Below are 19,933 nucleotides of genomic sequence, written 5' to 3'. Positions count from 1 at the left end.
AGTTCTCTTCCGATTATAGTAATTAAGGAGTACATGGTAGATTGGTGGTTACTGTAAATTATATCAAAATCAATATATATATATATATATATATATATATATATATATATATATATATATATATATATATATATATATATATATATATATATATATCACTTTGTAAAAAAATTATTTGAACTGTAAATTATACAAGAAAGATAGGGAATATTTAATGTTACTGCCAACACTTTGACTATGGCAGATTGGTAGTTACTAGTTAGTAGAGCTAGGTTGTCATGCATAGCTTAGCCACATGTTATGTTTTATTTGAATTTAATTTTAATTTTTAATTCAATTTCTTCGCATGCATTATTATCAATTGCTTGATTATCAAAGTGCATTTGAGTTGAATTGCAAAAAATTTAAGTAATTTAATTTTTTTTTTTTAAAAGAAGAACGACGAGTAATTCATAAAATTCGAACCCAAAAAAAAAAAAAAAAAAAAAAAAAAAAATCAATCATGATAGAGTATTATGAATGAAAAGTGTATAGCTTGTAAACCCATATAATTACACAATCCAACTTAATTAAGAGTCTTGTGAAATATATATAATATCATACATGCTATTATACTTTAATAGTTAAAATAACAATATAACATAATATTTTACTATATTTAGATAATTGGCAACATATGTATTCCAGAGTCAGTGCAATTTTTTGATGTGTTGGAGATGTCAATGATATTAATTGTACACCGATCATAAAACCAATCGCCAAAAGCCTCTGGATGTGCCTGCAAAATGTAACAGTTCACTTTGTTTATAAGAAACGTTTTTGTATATTAACTTCGTTTGCTTGTTTTTTTTTGTTTTTGTTTTTTTGTTTTTGTTTTTGTTTTTGTTTTTTTTTTTTTTTTTTTGAGTGCAAAAGAGTGGACCTGATGGAGGCATATTAATCATCACTATTTTAGTAATTCTCAACCGTTATTTATCAAAATAGATGGATGATATTAATCATCATCACTATTATATTTTAGTTGGGAGAATGCATAAACAAATTATTATTACCTTGTTGCCATTTATAGTGTTGGACTTGGAGGAACCCAACCACCCTCAATCAAATCATGGGCAATGCAACTTGTCACCCATATTCCCCTAGAGGATGGATTACCCCTTGGTAATGCGTCCAGAAATTCTAATCTCAACGCTGAGATAAATAAGTAGTTTAGTAAGTCATGAAGTTATATAAATTAAGGTTATATGATACAAAATAATTAATCTAACTAAAAACAATTTTAAGACACTAACCTTCAATTTCATTTGCCTCAACCAAGGTGCAATTCTGATACACGAGACATACATGGTGTTTGGGAGATAGGTTATACTTAACCTAAGATTAGATTAAAAGAAAGAGACCAGGTTAATTAATAAGCAAATAATTATAAACTGTCCATATAAAACATTTGACCAAAACTAGGATAAAGTTTACGAAGGTAGGATAATAGGACATTATTCATATATCAAAAATATTTTTATTGTTATTGTAATGACTAACCTGGATTTGATCAAAAGAAGACATAGCGATAAATAATGGAGTCTTAATGTTTGACAATATATACTGGGGGAAAAAGCACTGTAAATACAATAAGTCAACATTAATATTGGCAGCATAAAACATATCTAAACTAGTATTGGCAGCATATATATATATATATATATATATATATATATATATATATATATATATATATATATATATATATATATATATAGGTTCTTACCAGACTTGGTTTGAGGAATATATCTGTGCAGAATGAGGGTAGCATTTGGCCTGATCCCTGTAACCCATATTAATAATTCAAGTTTAGATCAACACAATTTTGCGACTAGAGATGAAATTATTAAAATTAGACGACAAAAATTTACAGTATTACATGCAAAGTAATCAATCTTTCGAAGACAATGTCGAATTGTTTCTCCCCCCTCAAATGATCCCTGTCGTAGGATTATACAAAGTTTGGTTAACTAATTGCATATAAATTAAGTTGTAGGTATATATGCTAACAATTCAAGGATATAGAATTAGCTAGATTTAAGTATCACGTACTCGTGTAAAAAATATGCTGAGTCAGAGAAACATTTAACTTTTGTTCCAGTTGGCAAAAGTGATTGGAACCGATCACAATGCAAAATAACAGCTAAGCCACCCGCCGAGCTTCCAGAAAGAATTGCCTACCAAAAAATAAATCATTAATATTGCGAATAATGTAATTATGAATACATGCTTGATTATTTGCAACTTAATAAAAAGTACAAATTATATAGTATACACGTATATAAAAGGTAAAATAAACAAACATATATACAATATTATATTCAAGTATGTGACACATACATTTGTGGCATTTTTCATTCCCCTTTTTAGCAAGTCTTCCATTACCACATTAAAGATTCTCCCTCCTCTATAAGTTATATTTGTAGCCTGAAAGAAGGTTGAAAATCAAATTAGTGGAGAACATTAAAATGAATTATAAATTATAACCTACCTTGAATTAGGCAGGGCAATGCTATTTAGAATAAGAATTGATTTTTAATCATTACACTGACTAATCATTATTTTAAACATTAATTATACTTTAAGATACTTACGGGGTTGACAGTATCAACATCTCCGGTGTAGGAAGACCCATCACAGTAATGAATAAAAACTCTATTCCAACTATAGAAATCTGAAATATTTAATTCAATTTGAAAAGGAAATCATAAGTTAAATAAACTAATGGATTGATATTAAAAGAAAAGTTAATTAATAAATACATACCCGGATTTGTCTTAGAATCTTTGCTCAAAATATTATCAAATTCCATACTCTCATTTAAAAACTTTGAAGAACCAAGATTTTTTGTAGATCGATCAACGCATTCATCTACGGTTGAGCACCACCCTCCTCCCTTTCAATCATGTTAAAATGTAATCATTTAAAAGATTGTTATCTAAATTAAATCATAAAAGAGTTTAATTATGTAATTACATACCTCTAGATAAATTACCCAGTTATTTATTCCGTCCCCCTCACCCTGGTCAAGAAAATATGCAGGTGGAGTTCCATCCAGACAGACTACATTTATACATAAAAAGTTCAACAAATTAATAGTCTTTTTTAAATTTATTTTATTATTATAAATTTAAAGAAAATAAATGATATTTAGAACTTACGGGCTCCCTTGTCATTTATGAGACGTGTGATTGAAACATTCAGAGTAGGGCCAGTCATGCAAGCTGAATTTATTTTTATGTTCACGCAAATGAACATAAAAAACAAGCATACCAAAGTTTTTGTTTGCTCCATTCTAAAAATCAAAAGAAAATATGTCAGCTAGTAGTCAACGTAACAGTCTTTCAAAAATGTTATAGATAAAACAAAAAAGAAAAAAATTATTGTTATTTTCCATGTAGCAAATATTAAGTGGATCCATTTTAAATATGAACAAAATATTAAAAATCAAATTCAAAAGAAAATAAAGAATTTTCCGCAAGAGAACCAAAAAAGAATACACACAGCTTTGAGAAATTGAACACGCATAAATAACTATGAAAAATTATGTCAACTTCATGTAGATATATGATAAAAATAAGTGTATTACCTCTTTCCTTTCGTAGATACGCAAATGCAAGAAAACACCAATCTTGAAATTTAGATCAAAGAGTTATGCTTTTTTAGAGAGATGGAGAGAGTTGAGGAGGAATGATAGTAATGTGAAGAGAAGTGAATGAAGAAGGCAAGCTATATATAGAGTGAGAATGTCAATGTCTATACACTGTGAATTGAGCTAATTAATATAGCCAAGGCCGAAGGGCCTAGCTTACTCCTAGAGAAGAATGAAGATTATAACAACAATAATTGAATTTATTTTTTTCCCTAACGTCAATGTTATGAGAAAAAATGTCACATGCTATGCTTGTATAAAGTAAATGAGGTGGGAACTTGAAGGGTGTGGTTGAGTGGAAGTGACTCATTCATTTTTAACCAAAGGTTAAGGGTTCAATTCTTGGCTTTGGGAATGGAGTAACCTTAAATCTCTAGGCTAGAAAATTATGAGTTTGATTTTTGTCAACACTTTCTCGATCAAATATGTTGCACTACAAAATTTTTCTAGTGCGCCTTACCTATCACGTGTAATTTGCTAGTTATTACATAAAAGTGAAAGTTTTTACCTATACACATATTCTAATAGTGGTTGTAAATTTTCCTTCTTTCTCAAAAAAACAAAAAGTAAAATTCAATTATCTTTGATAATTAATGTAGCCAAGGCGAAAGGGCCTAACTTTATCATAGAGAAGAATGAAGACTATATGAACAATTGATTTTATTATTTTTCCAAATATCAATGTTATGAGAAGAAAAAAAAAAGTGTCTTATGCTTGTATTTAATGGGTGAGATGGGAGTTTGTCAATTGTCAAAAATGGATAATAAACATTCTCCAATGTTACAAATTTCGTCCCTAATATTTTATTAATAAAGAAATGAAATTTATAACATTAATTATAGCTTACGGACAGAAAGCGAGTATGACCAATAATTATGGATGAATTACAATTAGACTATAATTTAAGGATAAAAAGTTGTAAAAACTGTTTACCAAAATGAAAAAATGGAGAATTTTTCAGAAAAATAGAAAATTAGAGGAGTGAAAAAATAAAAAATAAAAAACTTGTTTAGCAATTAAATTTATATCTCCAATTTAAGGAAAAAATGACACTTTTTCCCCCTGAGTTATATACTTATAGTTATTTTTCCCCCTCAATTATTTAGGTAAGCACATTAGCTCCCTCAATTATTCTAAAAGTGGTGGTTTTTCCCCCTGATATATTAAATTGACATTTCTACCCTTAAAGTAAACATTTTATTTATTTTACTTCTCCAACAATTATCGCGTATACGTAGGGATGACCACGCTTCAGATCAAACTGAACCGGACACTATAACAATTGAATTAAAAGTTTCCGGTTATGATTCAGATCTAGAACCTAATATTTGAATTTCAATTTATTAAAATTATGAATAAAAAAAATTGGATCTTGAACCGTGAATCAGCGGTTCTGGATCCGGTTCGCAATTTTGAACCGTCTTTATTTTAAAATTTTATTTTTTATTTTAAATAGTCTAAATTCAACAATAAATATATTTTATTTTTTCAGTTCGGTACATGAATCGTCCGTTCCGGTTCGCGATTTTAATAAACTCTAAATATCGAGTTTCGATTCTAAATTGTAATTGGAATATTTCGGTTTGGTTGCTATAGTGTTTGTTTGGTTTGAACCAAATTATTGTCATAATTTGTTGGAGAAGGAAAATAAATGAAATATTTATTTTAAATATTTATTTTAAGGGTAAATATGTCCATTTAACATTTCAGGGAGAAAAACAGCCACTTGAATAATTCAGGGGGAGAAAGTGTTATAAGTATATAACTTAAGGGGAAGAAGTGCCATTTTCCCCCAATTTAATTTTCCACCTACCATCTTTCATTTATGTATGATTTTAGAGATTTCAAAATCAGTATTCCCCATTTGGAGAAATGGAAACTAGCGGGTGAACAGTGGCACAGTGCTATGTTGGTCTTTACCTTGATTCTTGAGCGAGTTCTGATCTTTACCTTTCTTCCCCATTCTTCTTTTTTTTTTTTTTTTCTCTTTCGTGTTTTTTACCTTTCTCCCCATACTTCTTTCTTCTCTTTCGTGTGTTTTACCTTTCTCCCCATACTTCTTTTCTTCTTTGGTGTTTTTTACCTTTCTTCCCCATTCTTCTTTCTTTCTTTCGTGTTTTTTACCTTTCTTCCCCACTCTTCTTCCTGTTACCTTTCAACACTTATTATTATTGTTATTTTGAATTTGAATATTATTCACTACTCTATTACAATACAGTATCTATTCATAGACTCGATCCCACAACCTCCCTTATAAGAGAACAATTTGATTTCATTGGACTACAAGGTCCTTGACATTATTATTATTATTATTATTATTATTATTATTATTATTATTATTATTATTATTATTATCTTTGTCGTAGAAATGTACAAATGCTATCTATGTCGGAGAAAATTAAAGAAATGAAAAACTGGAGGAATAGAAAAATGAAAAATTGAAGAAATGGAGAAGGTAAATTGAAAAAATAAAAAAATAAAAAAAAAATAGAGAAATAAAGTAAATGGACCACGTAATTTTTTCAATCTATCAATTGATTTTATTATTTTTCCAAACATCAATGTCATGAGAAAAATGTCACATGTGCTTGTATTTATTAGGCGAGGTGAGTGTTTGTCAATTGTCAAAAATGGCTAAATGAGCAAAAGGGTGTAAGGATATTAACGCATCTTTGCTAAAAAAAAAAAAAAGAAGAAGATATTAACACATCAATCATGACTTCAAAAGTAGTAAGTCCATCCTCCAAAAAATTAAGTTTATAATTATATTTTTCTTGTTGCAATCTCACTCAAATTGGTCTTCAGATTGTTGACTTGGTAATCACATAGTTATAAGTTTGACTCATATTGAGAGCGATCTATTAGTTATTTGAGTCGGCAGAGTTTACTTAGTACATATATATACACATATTCTCGAGTAGTACATATCTATCTTCACTCATTTAGTAGGGATGTCTATGTCTATACTTCTATAAATTGATCGAGCTATAAGTCTCTATCAGTTAGGATGGACCAAATTCACAAATTTAATGCATATACTATATCTAAGAAACATTGTTATGGAAGAATGGAATATTTAATAATTTTCTTTTATCTCAATTCATTTATTAGCCATTTTACTAAAAAAATTTATGGAAGTATATCTTCCGAAATTAGGCTTATTATCCTTTATAGATCGAGTTAGGTAACTACATATGTCAAACCTAAACACCATTTTAAGTTTGCTTCCAAATGAGTCAAATCAACATTAATTATTTACTTGGTATTAGTTTGAAAATTGCCAATAGTTTTTTTTTTTTTTTAATGCTACTAATTCCATTAAAACATACTTTCTCAATCTAATGGGACACAAAGAGTTAACAACACATCTACTCAAACTTGATCTCATGACCTTCCGTATAGGAGAGATCACTACATGACATCTAAGCACAAGGTGCTTGGCTTGCCAATAGTTATTATTATGTAAAATTAAGTTAATAGTTTCTTTGAAAACTAAATATCAAATATAATTGATCGTAAAAGTATTTGAACTAAATTAATAATAATTTATTCAAAATCAAGTTATTTAATTTGTTCCAAAGTTTAAATTAATTATACGAACAATTTAAATTATATAGGTTTCTCCAAAATCATTTAAGTAGTATAAATTACTTCATATACATACTATTTTCGTTCAAGATATATAATAAACAATTCATCATGCATATTATTGATCTTTGTAAATATAACCGTAAAGGAATTATGAAATTATAGAGTGAATATTTTGAAAATAGATATGCATGTTAGTTGTACTAATAGTACAGTTTAATGTTTATGTGCATTAGTATTAAAGATTTATGAACATACATATAAAACAAATATTATGAATATAGTAAATGATAAATGTTACTAATTAAGATGTGCATATGTAGTGTAATGTTGATGTACATTATTTAAGCTTTGTTTTTATGAAAATGTAAAAGAAACAATTTTTTTTTTGGTTGTATTAGAAGAATTAATTGCACATATTTTAATATAATTAACTAATAATTATTATGTTAAGTAATTTAACAATTACACGAATATTAGTATACTTATAATTAAACATGGATTATTGAATTTATTTTTATAATAATTACAATTAATTCATTCATGGAGGAGGATGAGGAAAAAAGTAAATGTCATTCTTAAAATTTTTCATAACATTATTGTTCAAAAGTCAAATTCATAATCAAACTCATAAAAATTAGTATTACCAAAATGACATTAGACTTGGACCTTTTGCAATGACAAATAATCAAAACATAACAAATGGAAAATCGAGTTCAAAACCAAATTCATCAATTGTCTTAATCTCAAAATCAATGGTACATTTCAAGCCTTCTCTTAATTGCATAATTAAACAAAACATATTTTAATTATTATTTGGTCCAAATATATATCATGTTGCAAAAACATTATATGAAAATTTGAATATTCTAAATAAAATTAAGATATCATCAAATTCAATCAACATCACTCTTAATAATTATATTGTAAAATTGTCTTAGAGAGAGCGAACGAGCAAGTAGAACATGATTGTCGTACTAGAAAATTGTGAGTTAGATTTTTGTCCACACACTTTTGATTAAGCCAGTTGTACTATAATGTTTTCCTAGTACAACTAACTGGCCTGTCATGTGTGATTTGCATGCTATTACAAAGGAGTTAAATTTAATCATACACACCTTTTGGTGGTGTTCCCTTTGATCACGTTTGCCAGAACAATATAGCTTAGTAAAAAAATTATATGGTTGGTAATCCATTTATCCTGAAGAATAACACAACCATGCTCTTGACACCCTTGAAATGTATCAAATCAGTTTTAAAGAAAGTCTGTGCTCCTAATTAACAGACATTGGATTTGATTTTTTCCACGAAAATAAAAAATTTCTACAATATCATAGAATATTTATGAGTGTATATTTAATTATTTATTTTCAATTTTTTTTCTTATCGAAAATATAATAATATATGCATTGGTAGAGTCGGAGTTGTTGTAGCTAAGATTTTGCTTCTTGGCGGATCTGTTATTGTTCCGCGCCGCTAATGGAGCATTGGTGGGCGGAGCCAAAAATTCGGTTGAGGGGGGCGAAGAAGTATGGACGGATTCAAAAAAAATGTTCCAGTAAAGGCGAAACATTAAACAAAAGAGATAATTTAAAAAAATAAATAAATTACCTAAGAAATATAGTTATAAATATTGTTAAATATGGGTGAAAAAAATAAAACACATCGAAACTTTATAAAAATATTTATAACAAAATATGAAACATAATTAATTTGATAAAATAATTTGAATAGAAAATACATTATAAATTACACATCTCATTATTAATATAAAAGAATGCGTGTGTGTTAAATATTAAAAAACTATTAAAAACGTGACTGTGTTGAAACCATAGGGAACTATGTTAATGCAAAAAGATTTGAACCCTTAACCTTTACTATTACCAAACATGTGTTTTACCAACTAATCTAACTCATTTCTTATTAACATTTAATAGTTTTTTTTTTTATACTAACAATAAAACATGTACTATATATACATATATACATACAAATGTTATTTATGGGATGGAGGTGGAGGTAGGGTGAGGGAGGCAGCTGCCCCCCGCCCCCTTTGGCTCCGTCTCTGTTGGTGGGTGTTATGTCTAAAAGGAATGTGAGCCTTAAAGTATTAAATTAGAGAGAAAATAAATTAATTATCACGTTTCAAAAAAATAATTTAATTATCACAATTTTTACTTTTTGAAATGATGACGTGATATCTCAAAGTTATCTAATCATGTTGCCTACCCAACATATAATTAATTTATTAATGAGTTAATCAACGATTTGGTCCCTCAATTATTGCCAAACTGTGAATGTAGTCCCCTAATTCCTTAATCATCGATTTAGTCCCCGAAAATAATTCTTTTTAGTCATTTTAGTCCATCCATCCATTTTCCGGCAACACTCCGGTTATACCTCCGATTTACCAGGGTCAATTTTGTCATTTCATTTGTTTATTCACTTCCTACTTGCTTAACCCACACCGACGCTTTTTGAGGAGCTAACTCGCCGGCCGGGAGGGCCTCCGCCGCTTGTCAGGCTCACAGTCATCGACAATCACCACTTCACAAGTACACCATTTCTGGTTTCTCCACCAGGCTATGACTTCTTCAAATACCTTCTTGGTTATGCAAAGAGGATTAACATCAACCTGCAGATCAACAAGCTTGAAAATTTCCCACTTCAGAACCTAAATTCCCAGACCTTAAACTCCTCCCCAGATGAGATCTTGATCATTTCTGCCCAGTTCAGGCTCCACAACCTGAGCCACCACTCCCCAGATGACAGGTCAGAGTTCTTGAGAGGGCTGAGGAATTTAGGTCCAAAAGGCGTGGTTTTGAGCGAGAACAATGCAGATTGTAGCTGCAGCCATTGCGGGGACTTCGCCAATGGATTATCCAGGAGGGTGGAGTACTTGTGGATGGAAGGAGAAGCAGTAAAGGCATTGACAAATGTGGGAGAAATGAATGAGTGTAAAGAGAAATGGTGCCAGAGAATGATGAGTGTTGGGTTTGTAGGCCAAGCATTTCGAGAAGATGCAATCGACACAGCACGAGCGTGGTTGCCAGAGTGTGGTTCCATGGAAGAGAAAGATGCCGACGGGCTAGTGAGAAGGAAAATATTGAGTAAGAAGAAGATATGGCTAGTGAGCCATGGCGACGGGCGGCGGCGGAGCGGCGCAGTGGATGCTTCTCTGGTTCGGCACCGCCAACATCGCCGTGTGATCCAAGAAATCTTTGAGCTCCACAGTCGACTATAAAACCGTTCTCAGATCGTCGGCGCGAGAGAATCCCAAGTTTCCGGCTCTCCTCACGGCGTAGATGTAGAAAGTTATGCAGCCCTTTCTGAACTTGAACCGCACCATTTCGCAGCCGATCAGCCCTTTAATTAGCTTCTTGTGCACCTTCCCGAGTGGAATATCCGGTGGCCACTGGCGGTCCACGGCGGCCTTCATGGATTCCATCCCTACACTATATATGATGGAAGGAGAAGCAGCAAAGGCATTGGCAAATGTGGGAGAAATGAATGAGTGTAAAGAGAAATGGTGACAGAGAATGATGAGTGTTGGGTTTGTAGGCCAAGCATTTGGAGAAGATGCAATCGACACAGCGCGAGCGTGGTTGCCGGAGTGTGGTTCCATAGAAGAGAAAGATGCCGAACTCAAAGTGTGGGTTAAGCAAGTAGGAAGTGAATAAACAAATGAATTGACAAAATTGACCCTGGTAAATCGGAGGTCTAATCGGAGTGTTGCCGGAAAACGGACGGAGGGACTAAAATTACTAAAAAAAATTATTTTCGGGGACTAAATCGATGATTAAGAAATTAGAGGACTACATTCACAGTTTGACAATAATTGAGGGACCAAATCATTGATTAACTCTTGATTAATTGAATTTAGCTACTAAATGAATAGATAATTTATGATACTTTTTTCCGTTAAATTATATTATGAATAGTTCATAACAACACCTATTACTAGATTAATTGAATTCAACACACACACATATATATAGACACACACGAAAAATAATGTGAGATGTAAAAAGGAGAATAACTAAATTAAAAATTGTACACTAGAAAACATAATATAAATAATTAGCGATGAGTTATAAGTACATTAGTATAGTGTTCGTATTGGCCACTCTTTTTATTGTATTAGAGCCAACAAAGAGTGCACCTCCACCTCTTGAAGACATTACTAAGGAGCTAGAGAAAAGAATAGACAATTGCTATAATGGGACAATCAAAGAGTATTTAGAATGGGGCGGATTTATGGTACAAACTAAATCAGACCTTTTAAATAATTGTAGATCATATTGGAATTGTGAATTACTTAAGAAAGATTGTACGTGGAGAAATTATTTAGTGCCACCTAATTCTATTTGATGTAAGTTGCTATGTCTAGTTACTTTTTGGACTAAATTAAAAATTTATAACACACGTATTATAGAGTAGTGACTGTGAGTATGGTACATTATTTCACACAAACAAAAAAATATGTTCAACAAAATAAAATAAAGATAGTTGTTGATAAAACTATCATCTTTATGATTTTTATATTTTTTCTCATTCAACCTAAAGTAAGCATTTTTTTTTCTTTTCCTACAAATATAAATTCACAAACATTTACTCTTGATGCATGTGTATTACGTACAATACAATAAGATTATATCTAATATTTATTCAATGAATGGTATTTCATATTTTGTCACTAACAACATTTTGCCATGTTTCAAAGTGTTTTAATTTTTTGTTCGTTGATATTTTTGGCTCCACCCCAGCTTCTTTGTTGTAGTTATTCGGTTCCTATCAGATTTTCAAATCTTAAATTATTCAAATCTTTATTATTCATTTGTGGACATTAATTTTCTTTTTCAGTTTATACATGTATTAAATTTTGTCAAGTTATACGAAATTTGTTGCACTTGTGTATGGGCAACAAGCTAGCTTGGTCCTTTGTAAAACTCAGGGCAACCTTACCACATGAACGAGCCCATAAGAATTATCAGATGAGCAATGATCCGTGCTCGTTTAGTACTTGTGTCGTCTATGCATTATTAAAATTTAATTACAAATAATCCTTTCTATAAGTTCTCTTCAGATTATATTAAGGAGTACATGTTTTAATTCGGATTAAGTTATATATATTTATACCAGAAAGATAAGGAGTATTTAATGTTACTGCCAACAATTTTGACTATGGTAGATTGGTAGTTAGTAGAGCTAGGTTGTCAACTTGTCATCTTAGCTCAGCCACATGTTATGTTTTAAGTTATTTGAATTTAATTTTAATTTAATTTTTAATTCGATTTCTTCACATTATTATCAATTGCTCATTTGCTTGATTATCAAAGAGCATTTGAGTTGAATTGCAAAAAATAAAGTAATTTAAATTTTTTAAAAAGAAAAACGACGAGTAATTCATAAAATTCGAACCAAAAAAAAAAAAAAAAAGAAAAAGAAAAATCAACAATGACAAAGTATGATGAAAGAAAAGTGCATAGCTTGTAAACCCATATAATTACAAAATGCAACTTAATTAAGAGTCATAATATCATACATGCTATTATACTTTAATAGTTAAAATAACAATATAATGTAATATTTGACTATATATATTTAGATAATTGGCAACATATGTATTCCGGAGTCGGTGCAATTTTTTGATGTGTTGGAGATGTCAATGATATTAATTGCACACCGATCATAAAACCAATCGCCAAAAGCCTCTGGATGTGCCTGCAAAATGTAACATATTTTAGCAATTCTTAACCGTTATTTATGAAAATAGATGATGATATTAATCATCATCACTATTTTAGTAATTGGGAGAATGCATAAACACATTATTATTACCTTGTTGCCATTTATAGTGTTGGACTTGGGAGGAATCCAACCACCCTCAATCAAATCATGGCCAATGCAACTTGTCACCCATATTCCCATGGAGGATGGATTACCCCTTGATAATGCGTCCAGAAATTCTAATCTTAAAGCTGAGATAGATAAATAAAATTTTAAAGTAGTTTAGTAATCTAGTCATGGAGTTATATAAATTAAGGTTATATGACACAAAAATAATTAATTATCTAACTAATTTTTTTTTTTTGCTAAATGATTAATTGTGAAGATATATTAAGACACTAACCTTCAATTTCATTTGCCTCAACCAAGGTGCAATTCTGATACACGAGACATACATGGTGTTTGGGAGATAGGTTATACTTCACCTAAGATTAGATTAAAAGAAAGAGGCCAGGTTAATTAATAAGCAAATAATTATAAACTTTCCATATAAAACATTTTACAAAAACTAAGATAAAGTTTAGGAAGGTAGGATAATAGGACATTATTCATCAAAAATATTTTTGTTGTTGTTATTGTAATGACTAACCTGGATTTGATCAAAAGAAGACATAGCGATAAATAATGGAGTCTTAATGTTTGACAATATATACTGGGGGGAAAAAGCACTATAAATACAATAAGTCAACATTAATATTGGCAGCATAAAACATATCTAAACTAGTGTTGGCAGTGTGTGTGTGTATATATATATATATATATATATATATATATATATATATATATATATATATATATATATATAGAGAGAGAGAGAGAGAGAGGTTCTTACCAGACTTGGTTTGATGAATATATCTGTGCAGAATGAGGGTAGCATTTGGCCTGATCCCTGTAAGTTGTAACCCATATTAATAATTCAAGTTCAGATCAACACAATTTTGTGAGTAGAGATGAAACTAATAAAATTAGATGACAAAATTTACAGTATTACATGCAAAGTAATCAATCTTTCAAAGACAATGTCGAATTGTTTCTCCCCCCTCAAATGATCCCTGTCGTAGGATTATACAAAGTTTGGTTAACTAATTGCACATAAATTAAGTTGTAGGTATATATGCTAACAATTCAAGGATATAGAATTAGCTAGATTTAAGCGTCACGTACTCGTGTATAAAATATGCTGAGTCAGAGAAACATTTAACTTTTGCTCCAGTTGGCAAAAGTGATTGGAACCGATCACAATGCAAAACAACAGCTAAGCCACCCGCCGAGCTTCCAGAAAGAATTGCCTATAAAAAAAATCAATTATTAATATTGCGAATAATTTAGTTATGAATGCATGTTTTTTTTTTTTTTGAAAGGAAAGAACATGTTTGATTATTTGCACCTTAAAAAGTACGAAGTATATAGTATACACGTATATAAAAAGTATATATACAATATTATATTCAAGTATGTGACACATACATTTGTGGCATTTTTCATTCCCCTTTTTAGCAAGTCTTCCATTACCACATTAAAGATTCTTCCTCCTCTATAAGTTATATTTGTAGCCTGAAAGAAGGTTAAAAATCAAATAAGTGGAGAACATTAAAATGAATTATAAATTAAAACCTACCTTGAATTAGACTGGGCAATGCTACTTAGAATAAGAATTGATTTTTAATCATTACACTGACTAATCATTATTTAGACATTAACTGTACTTTAAGATACTTACGGGATTGACAGTATCAACATCTCCGGTGTAGGAAGACCCATCACAGTAGTGAATATAAACTCTATTCCAACTATAGAAATCTGAAATATTTAATTCAATTTGAAAAGAAAATCATAAGTTAAATAAACTAATGGATTGATTGATATTAAAAGAAAAGTTAATTAATTACATACCTGGATTTGTCTTAGAATCTTTGCTCAAAATATTAGCAAATTGCAAACTCTCCTTTAAATACTTTGAAGAACCAAGGTTTTGTTTAGATCGATAAACGCATTCCTCCACGGTTGAGCACCACCCTCCCCCCTTCGAATCATGTTAAAATGTAATCATTTAAAAGATTGTTGTCTAAATCATAAAAGAGTTTAATTACCTAATAATTACATACCTCTAGATAAATTACCCAGTTATTTATTCCGTCCCCCTCACCCTGGTCAAGATAATATGCAGGTGGAGTTCCATCCAGACAGACTACATTTATACATAAAAAGTTCAGCAAATTAATAGTCTTTTTTAAATGTATTTTTATTATAATAAATTTAAAGAAAAAATGATATTTAGAACTTACGGGCTCCCTTGTCGTTTATGAGACGTGTGATTGAAACATTTGGAGTAGGGCCAGTCATGCAAGCTGAATTCATTTTTATGTTCATGCAAATGAACATAAAAACCAAACATACCAAAATTTTTGTTTGTCCCATTCTAAAAATCAAAAGAAAATATATCAGCTAGTAGTCAACGTAATAGTCTTTCAAAAATGTTATACTAGTAGTCTAGTAGATAAAACAAAAAGAAAAAAGTATTGTTATTTTACCTTTAGCTAATATTATGTGGATCCATTATAAATATGAACAAAATTTTAAAAATCAAATTCAAAAGAAAATAAAGAATATTCAGCAAGAGAACCAAAAAAGAATGTATGCAGCTTTGAGAAATTGAACACGCATAAATAACTATGAAAAATTATGTCAACTTCATGTAGATATATGATAAAAATAAGTGTATTACCTCTTTCCTTTCGTAGATACGCAAATGCAAGAAAACAACAATCTTGAAATTTAGATCAAAGAGTTATGCTTTTTTAGAGAGATAGAGAGAGTTGAGGAGGAATGATAGTAATGTGAAGAGAAGTGAATGAAGAAGGCAAGCTCTATATAGAGTGAGAATGTCAATGTCTATACTCTGTGAATTGAGCTAATTAATATAGCCAAGGCCTATCTTACTCCTAGAGAAGAATGAAGATTATAATTAACAACAATAATTGTATTTATTTTTTCCCTAACGTCAATGTTATGAGAAAAAATGTCACATGCTATGCTTGTATCAAGTAGATGAGGTGGGAACTTGCAGGGTGTGGTTGAGTGGAAGAGACTCATTCATTCCTAACCAAAGGTCAAGGGTTCAATCCTTGGCTTTAAAAATGGAGCAACCTTAAATCTCCAAGCCAGCTATCCCACCCACCCAAAAGGGTTCTATCCTTAGCTTTGGGAAGGAGCAGCTTTAAATCGACACGCAAAGGAGAGGTGCCTACAATAGGGGATTAGTCAAAAAAAAAAAAAAAAAGGGTCGTTTTTCAATTGTCAAAAATGGATAAATGAGCATAAAAAGTGGGGGAAAAAAAAAAAAGAGGTGGTCGTTTTTCAATTGTCAAAAATGGATAAATGAGCATAAAAAGTGGAATTAAAAAATGTCACATGCTATGATTGTATAGATGAGGTGGTACTTTTTCAATTATCAAAAATGGATAAATGAGCATAAAAAGTGGAAGTATGGATATTAACACATCAATCATAACTTCAAAAAATTAGTATGGCTATCCTCCAAAATTAAGTTTTCAATTGTCAAAAATAGATAAATGAGCATAAAAAATGTTTTATCGTTTCTGATATTATTCTTACTTGAATTTGAGAAAATAATTGTCCAATTATCCGTACAATGTACGTGTGATGTACGGATGAAATTTTTTATTATATCTTTAGATTTTAAAATTAAAGATGAAATTATAAACAATTCTAATATTTGAACGTGTACTAGAAAATTATGAGTTTGATTCTTGTCAACACTTTCTCGATCGAATATGTTGCACTACAAAATTTTTCTAGTGCGTTTTACCTATCCCGTGTAATTTGCTAGTTATTACACAAAAGTGAAAGTTTGTACCTATACACACATTCTAATAGTGGTTGTAAATTTTCCTTCTTTCTTAAAAAAAAAAAAAGTAAAATTCAATTATCTTTGATAATTAATGTAGCCAAGGCGAAAGGACCTAACTTTATCATAGAGAAGAATGAAGATTATATGAACAATTGATTTTATTATTTTTCCAAATATCAATGTTATGAGAAAAAAAAAAAAAAAAAGTGTCACATGTTATGCTTGTATTTAATGGGTGAGATGGGAGTTTGTCAATTGTCAAAAATGGATAATGAACATTCTCCAATGTTACAAACTTCGTCCCTAATATTTTATTAATAAAAAAATGAAATTTATAACGTCAATTATAGTTTATGGACAAAAAGCGAGTATGACCAATAATTATGGATGAATTACAATTAGACTATAACTTAATGATGAAAAGTTATAAGAACTGTTTACCAAAATGAAAAGGTGAAGAATTTTTCAGAAAGATAAAAAATTAGAGTGAAAAAATAGAAAATAACAAACTTGTTTACTAATTGAATTTATATCTCCAATTTAGTTTTCCACCTACCATCTTTCATTTATGTATGATTTTGGAGATTTCAAAATCAGTATTCTCCATTTGGTGAAATGGAAACTAGCGGGAGAACAGTGGCACAGTGCTATGTTGGTCTTTACCTTGATTCTTGAGCGAGTTCTGATCTTTACCTTTCTTCCCCATTCTTCTTTTTCCTCTTTCGTGTTTTTTACCTTTCTCCCCATACTTCTTTTTTCTCTTTCGTGTGTTTTACCTTTCTCCCCATACTTCTTTTCTTCTTTGGTGTTTTTTACCTTTCTTCCCCATTCTTCTTTCTTCCTTTCGTTCTTTTTACCTTTCTTCCCCATTCTTCTTCCTGTTACCTTTCAACACTAGGGTGTGTTTGGTTTGCACATGGGAATCGAAATTGGAATGATCGAGTATCAAATACTTGGTATTGGTAATGAGTTTTGGTGAAAGTATTAAACATGTTTGGTGGTAGGGTGGAATGAGAATGGTTACTAATAGTAGTGCTTGAGAATGGATAAGGGAATGAAACCCTTATTTTATTTGAGTATGAATTTTTCAATTGATGGAGTATTCGAAAAACTTATCAACCAAATAATAACAATCACTTTCATACACATACTCTATTACAATGCAGTATCTATTCATAGGCTCGATCCCACAACCTTTTTTATAAGGGAACAACTTGGCGTCATTGGACTACAAGGTCTTTAACATTATTATTATTATTATTATTATTATTATCTTTGTCATAGAAATGTACAAATGTTATATGGGATGATTGTATTTAATAAAATGAGAAATTTAAAGAAATGAAAAACTGGAGGAATAGAGAAATGGAAAATTGAAAAAAATGGAGAAGAAAAATTGAAAAAATGAAAAAAATAGAAAAATGAAGTAAACGAGCACGTAATTTTTTCATCATCATTTGATTTTATTATTTTCCTAAACATCAATGTCATGAGAAAAATGCCACATGTTGTGCTTGTATTTAGTAGGCGAGGTGAGTGTTTGTCAATTGTCAAAAATGGCTAAATGAGCATACAAAAAGGGTGTAAGGATATTAACGCATCTTTGCAAAAATAAAAAATATTAACACATCAATCATAACTTCAAAATTAGTAAGTCCATCCTCCAAAAAATAAAGTTTATAATTATATTTTTCTTGTTGCAATCTCACTCAATTTGGTCTTCAGGTTTTTGACTTGGTAACCACATAGTTATAATAAATTTGACTTCTATTAAGAACAGTTTATTAGTTGTTTGAATCGGCGAAGTTTACTTAGTATACGTACACATATTCTCGAGTAAGGGCTACAAATATCTATCTTCACTCATTTAGTGAGGATGTCTATGTTTATACTTCTATGAATTGATCGAGCTATAAGTCTCTATCAGTTAGGACCAAATTCACAAATTTAATGCATATACTATATCTAAGAAACATTGTTATGGAAGAATGGAATATTTAATAATTTTCTTTTATTTCAATTCATTTATTAGCCATTTTGCTAAAAAGATTTATGGAAGTATATCTTTCTAAATTAGGCTTATTACCCTTTATATGAGTTATAAGTAACTATTTGTGTCAAACCTAAACACCATTTTAAATTTGCTTCCAAATGAGCCAAATCAACATTTATTTGGTATAGGCTTGTTCAAAGTTCAAAATTGCCAATAGTTATTATGTAACACTAGTACTTTCACACGTGTGTCACACAGAATGAATTTGTTATAATATTTTAAGAATATTTGAATCGATATACAATTATATAAATTATAAAAATGAATATTATATAGTGCAATTGATGAAATGAGTTGGATCGATTATGTTTTCTGATATTATTCTTACTTGAATTTGAGCAAAATAATTGTCAAATTACCCGTACGATGCATGTGCTATGAATGGATGAAATTTTTTATTATATATTTAGATAATAAAATTAAAGATGAAATTATAAATAATTCTAATATTTGAACGTGTACAATTATTTGAGTGCAAAAGTATCACTCAATTAATTAAATAATATATGATTCGTTTGTCTACAATTATCTTAAAAGAACCGATATGCAATAACATTTATGTAATTATATTATTACTAAAATAAATATGGGAAAAATGAGAAATAATTTAATTGTAATTATTATAAAAATAAATACAAAGACTCATGTTTAGCTTAATTATCATAATAATTATTAGACAATTATACTAATATCGTGCAATTATACTTTTCACCATGTCTCATTTACTTTTTTCCTCATCATCTATATCTGAATGAATTAATTGTAATTATTAGAAAAAAATCACTCATATTTAATTATAATTATACTAATATCGATGTAATTATTATCTTAATTAATGTAATAATTATTAGTTAATTATACTAATATCTATGAATTTAATTTCTTAATTATCATAATAATTATTAGATAAATATACTGTTTTAAAAAATTAGATAAATA

General features: G+C 29.6%; 3 protein-coding genes across 3 annotated transcripts; 1 reads left to right on the top strand and 2 right to left on the bottom strand.

Annotated features, from left to right (window-relative positions):
• Positions 1–525: 525 nt before the first annotated feature.
• Positions 526–3,718, bottom strand: LOC109181085 (pectin acetylesterase 8-like). The gene is made up of 13 exons (XM_019330842.1): positions 3,629–3,718; positions 3,201–3,334; positions 3,020–3,102; positions 2,806–2,935; positions 2,634–2,713; positions 2,380–2,466; positions 2,092–2,216; positions 1,919–1,979; positions 1,766–1,822; positions 1,540–1,617; positions 1,293–1,374; positions 1,053–1,191; positions 526–778 (listed from the first exon to the last, which is right to left on the bottom strand). Exons 2-12 carry the CDS (start codon positions 3,331–3,333, stop codon positions 1,064–1,066), a joined length of 1,044 nt encoding a protein of 347 aa, XP_019186387.1. The 5' UTR covers position 3,334; positions 3,629–3,718; the 3' UTR covers positions 526–778; positions 1,053–1,063.
• A 5,569-nt stretch (positions 3,719–9,287) lies between these two features.
• LOC109181171 (nodulation-signaling pathway 1 protein-like) lies at positions 9,288–10,524 on the top strand. The gene is made up of 2 exons (XM_019330924.1): positions 9,288–9,299; positions 9,766–10,524. Exons 1-2 carry the CDS (start codon positions 9,288–9,290, stop codon positions 10,522–10,524), a joined length of 771 nt encoding a protein of 256 aa, XP_019186469.1.
• Positions 10,525–12,777: 2,253 nt separating this feature from the next.
• On the bottom strand, positions 12,778–15,896 carry LOC109181084 (pectin acetylesterase 8-like). The gene is made up of 12 exons (XM_019330840.1): positions 15,796–15,896; positions 15,356–15,489; positions 15,176–15,258; positions 14,964–15,093; positions 14,791–14,870; positions 14,538–14,624; positions 14,235–14,359; positions 14,062–14,122; positions 13,903–13,959; positions 13,414–13,495; positions 13,122–13,261; positions 12,778–13,004 (listed from the first exon to the last, which is right to left on the bottom strand). Exons 2-12 carry the CDS (start codon positions 15,486–15,488, stop codon positions 12,885–12,887), a joined length of 1,098 nt encoding a protein of 365 aa, XP_019186385.1. The 5' UTR covers position 15,489; positions 15,796–15,896; the 3' UTR covers positions 12,778–12,884.
• Between the last annotated feature and the right edge of the window lie 4,037 nt (positions 15,897–19,933).

Source organism: Ipomoea nil, unplaced genomic scaffold, assembly GCF_001879475.1.
Source record: "Ipomoea nil cultivar Tokyo-kokei standard unplaced genomic scaffold, Asagao_1.1 scaffold1043, whole genome shotgun sequence".
NCBI lineage: Eukaryota > Viridiplantae > Streptophyta > Magnoliopsida > Solanales > Convolvulaceae > Ipomoea > Ipomoea nil.
This window is presented reverse-complemented; position numbering and strand designations above follow the sequence as displayed.

What these genes read in the sequence shown, in the direction of transcription:
- LOC109181085 (XM_019330842.1), bottom strand. Translation starts at nt 3,333, where the DNA reads ATGGAGCAAACAAAAACTTTGGTATGCTTGTTTTTTATGTTCATTTGC. An exon ending in ATGTTGATACTGTCAACCCC is followed by an intron (nt 2,467 to 2,633) that starts GTAAGTATCTTA and finishes ACCTTCTTTCAG; the next exon opens with GCTACAAATATAACTTATAG. An exon ending in TATTCCTCAAACCAAGTCTG is followed by an intron (nt 1,618 to 1,765) that starts GTAAGAACCTAT and finishes TTGTATTTACAG; the next exon opens with TGCTTTTTCCCCCAGTATAT.
- LOC109181084 (XM_019330840.1), bottom strand. Translation starts at nt 15,488, where the DNA reads ATGGGACAAACAAAAATTTTGGTATGTTTGGTTTTTATGTTCATTTGC. An exon ending in ACTGGGTAATTTATCTAGAG is followed by an intron (nt 15,094 to 15,175) that starts GTATGTAATTAT and finishes CATGATTCGAAG; the next exon opens with GGGGGAGGGTGGTGCTCAAC. An exon ending in GAATGAAAAATGCCACAAAT is followed by an intron (nt 14,360 to 14,537) that starts GTATGTGTCACA and finishes TTTTTTTTATAG; the next exon opens with GCAATTCTTTCTGGAAGCTC.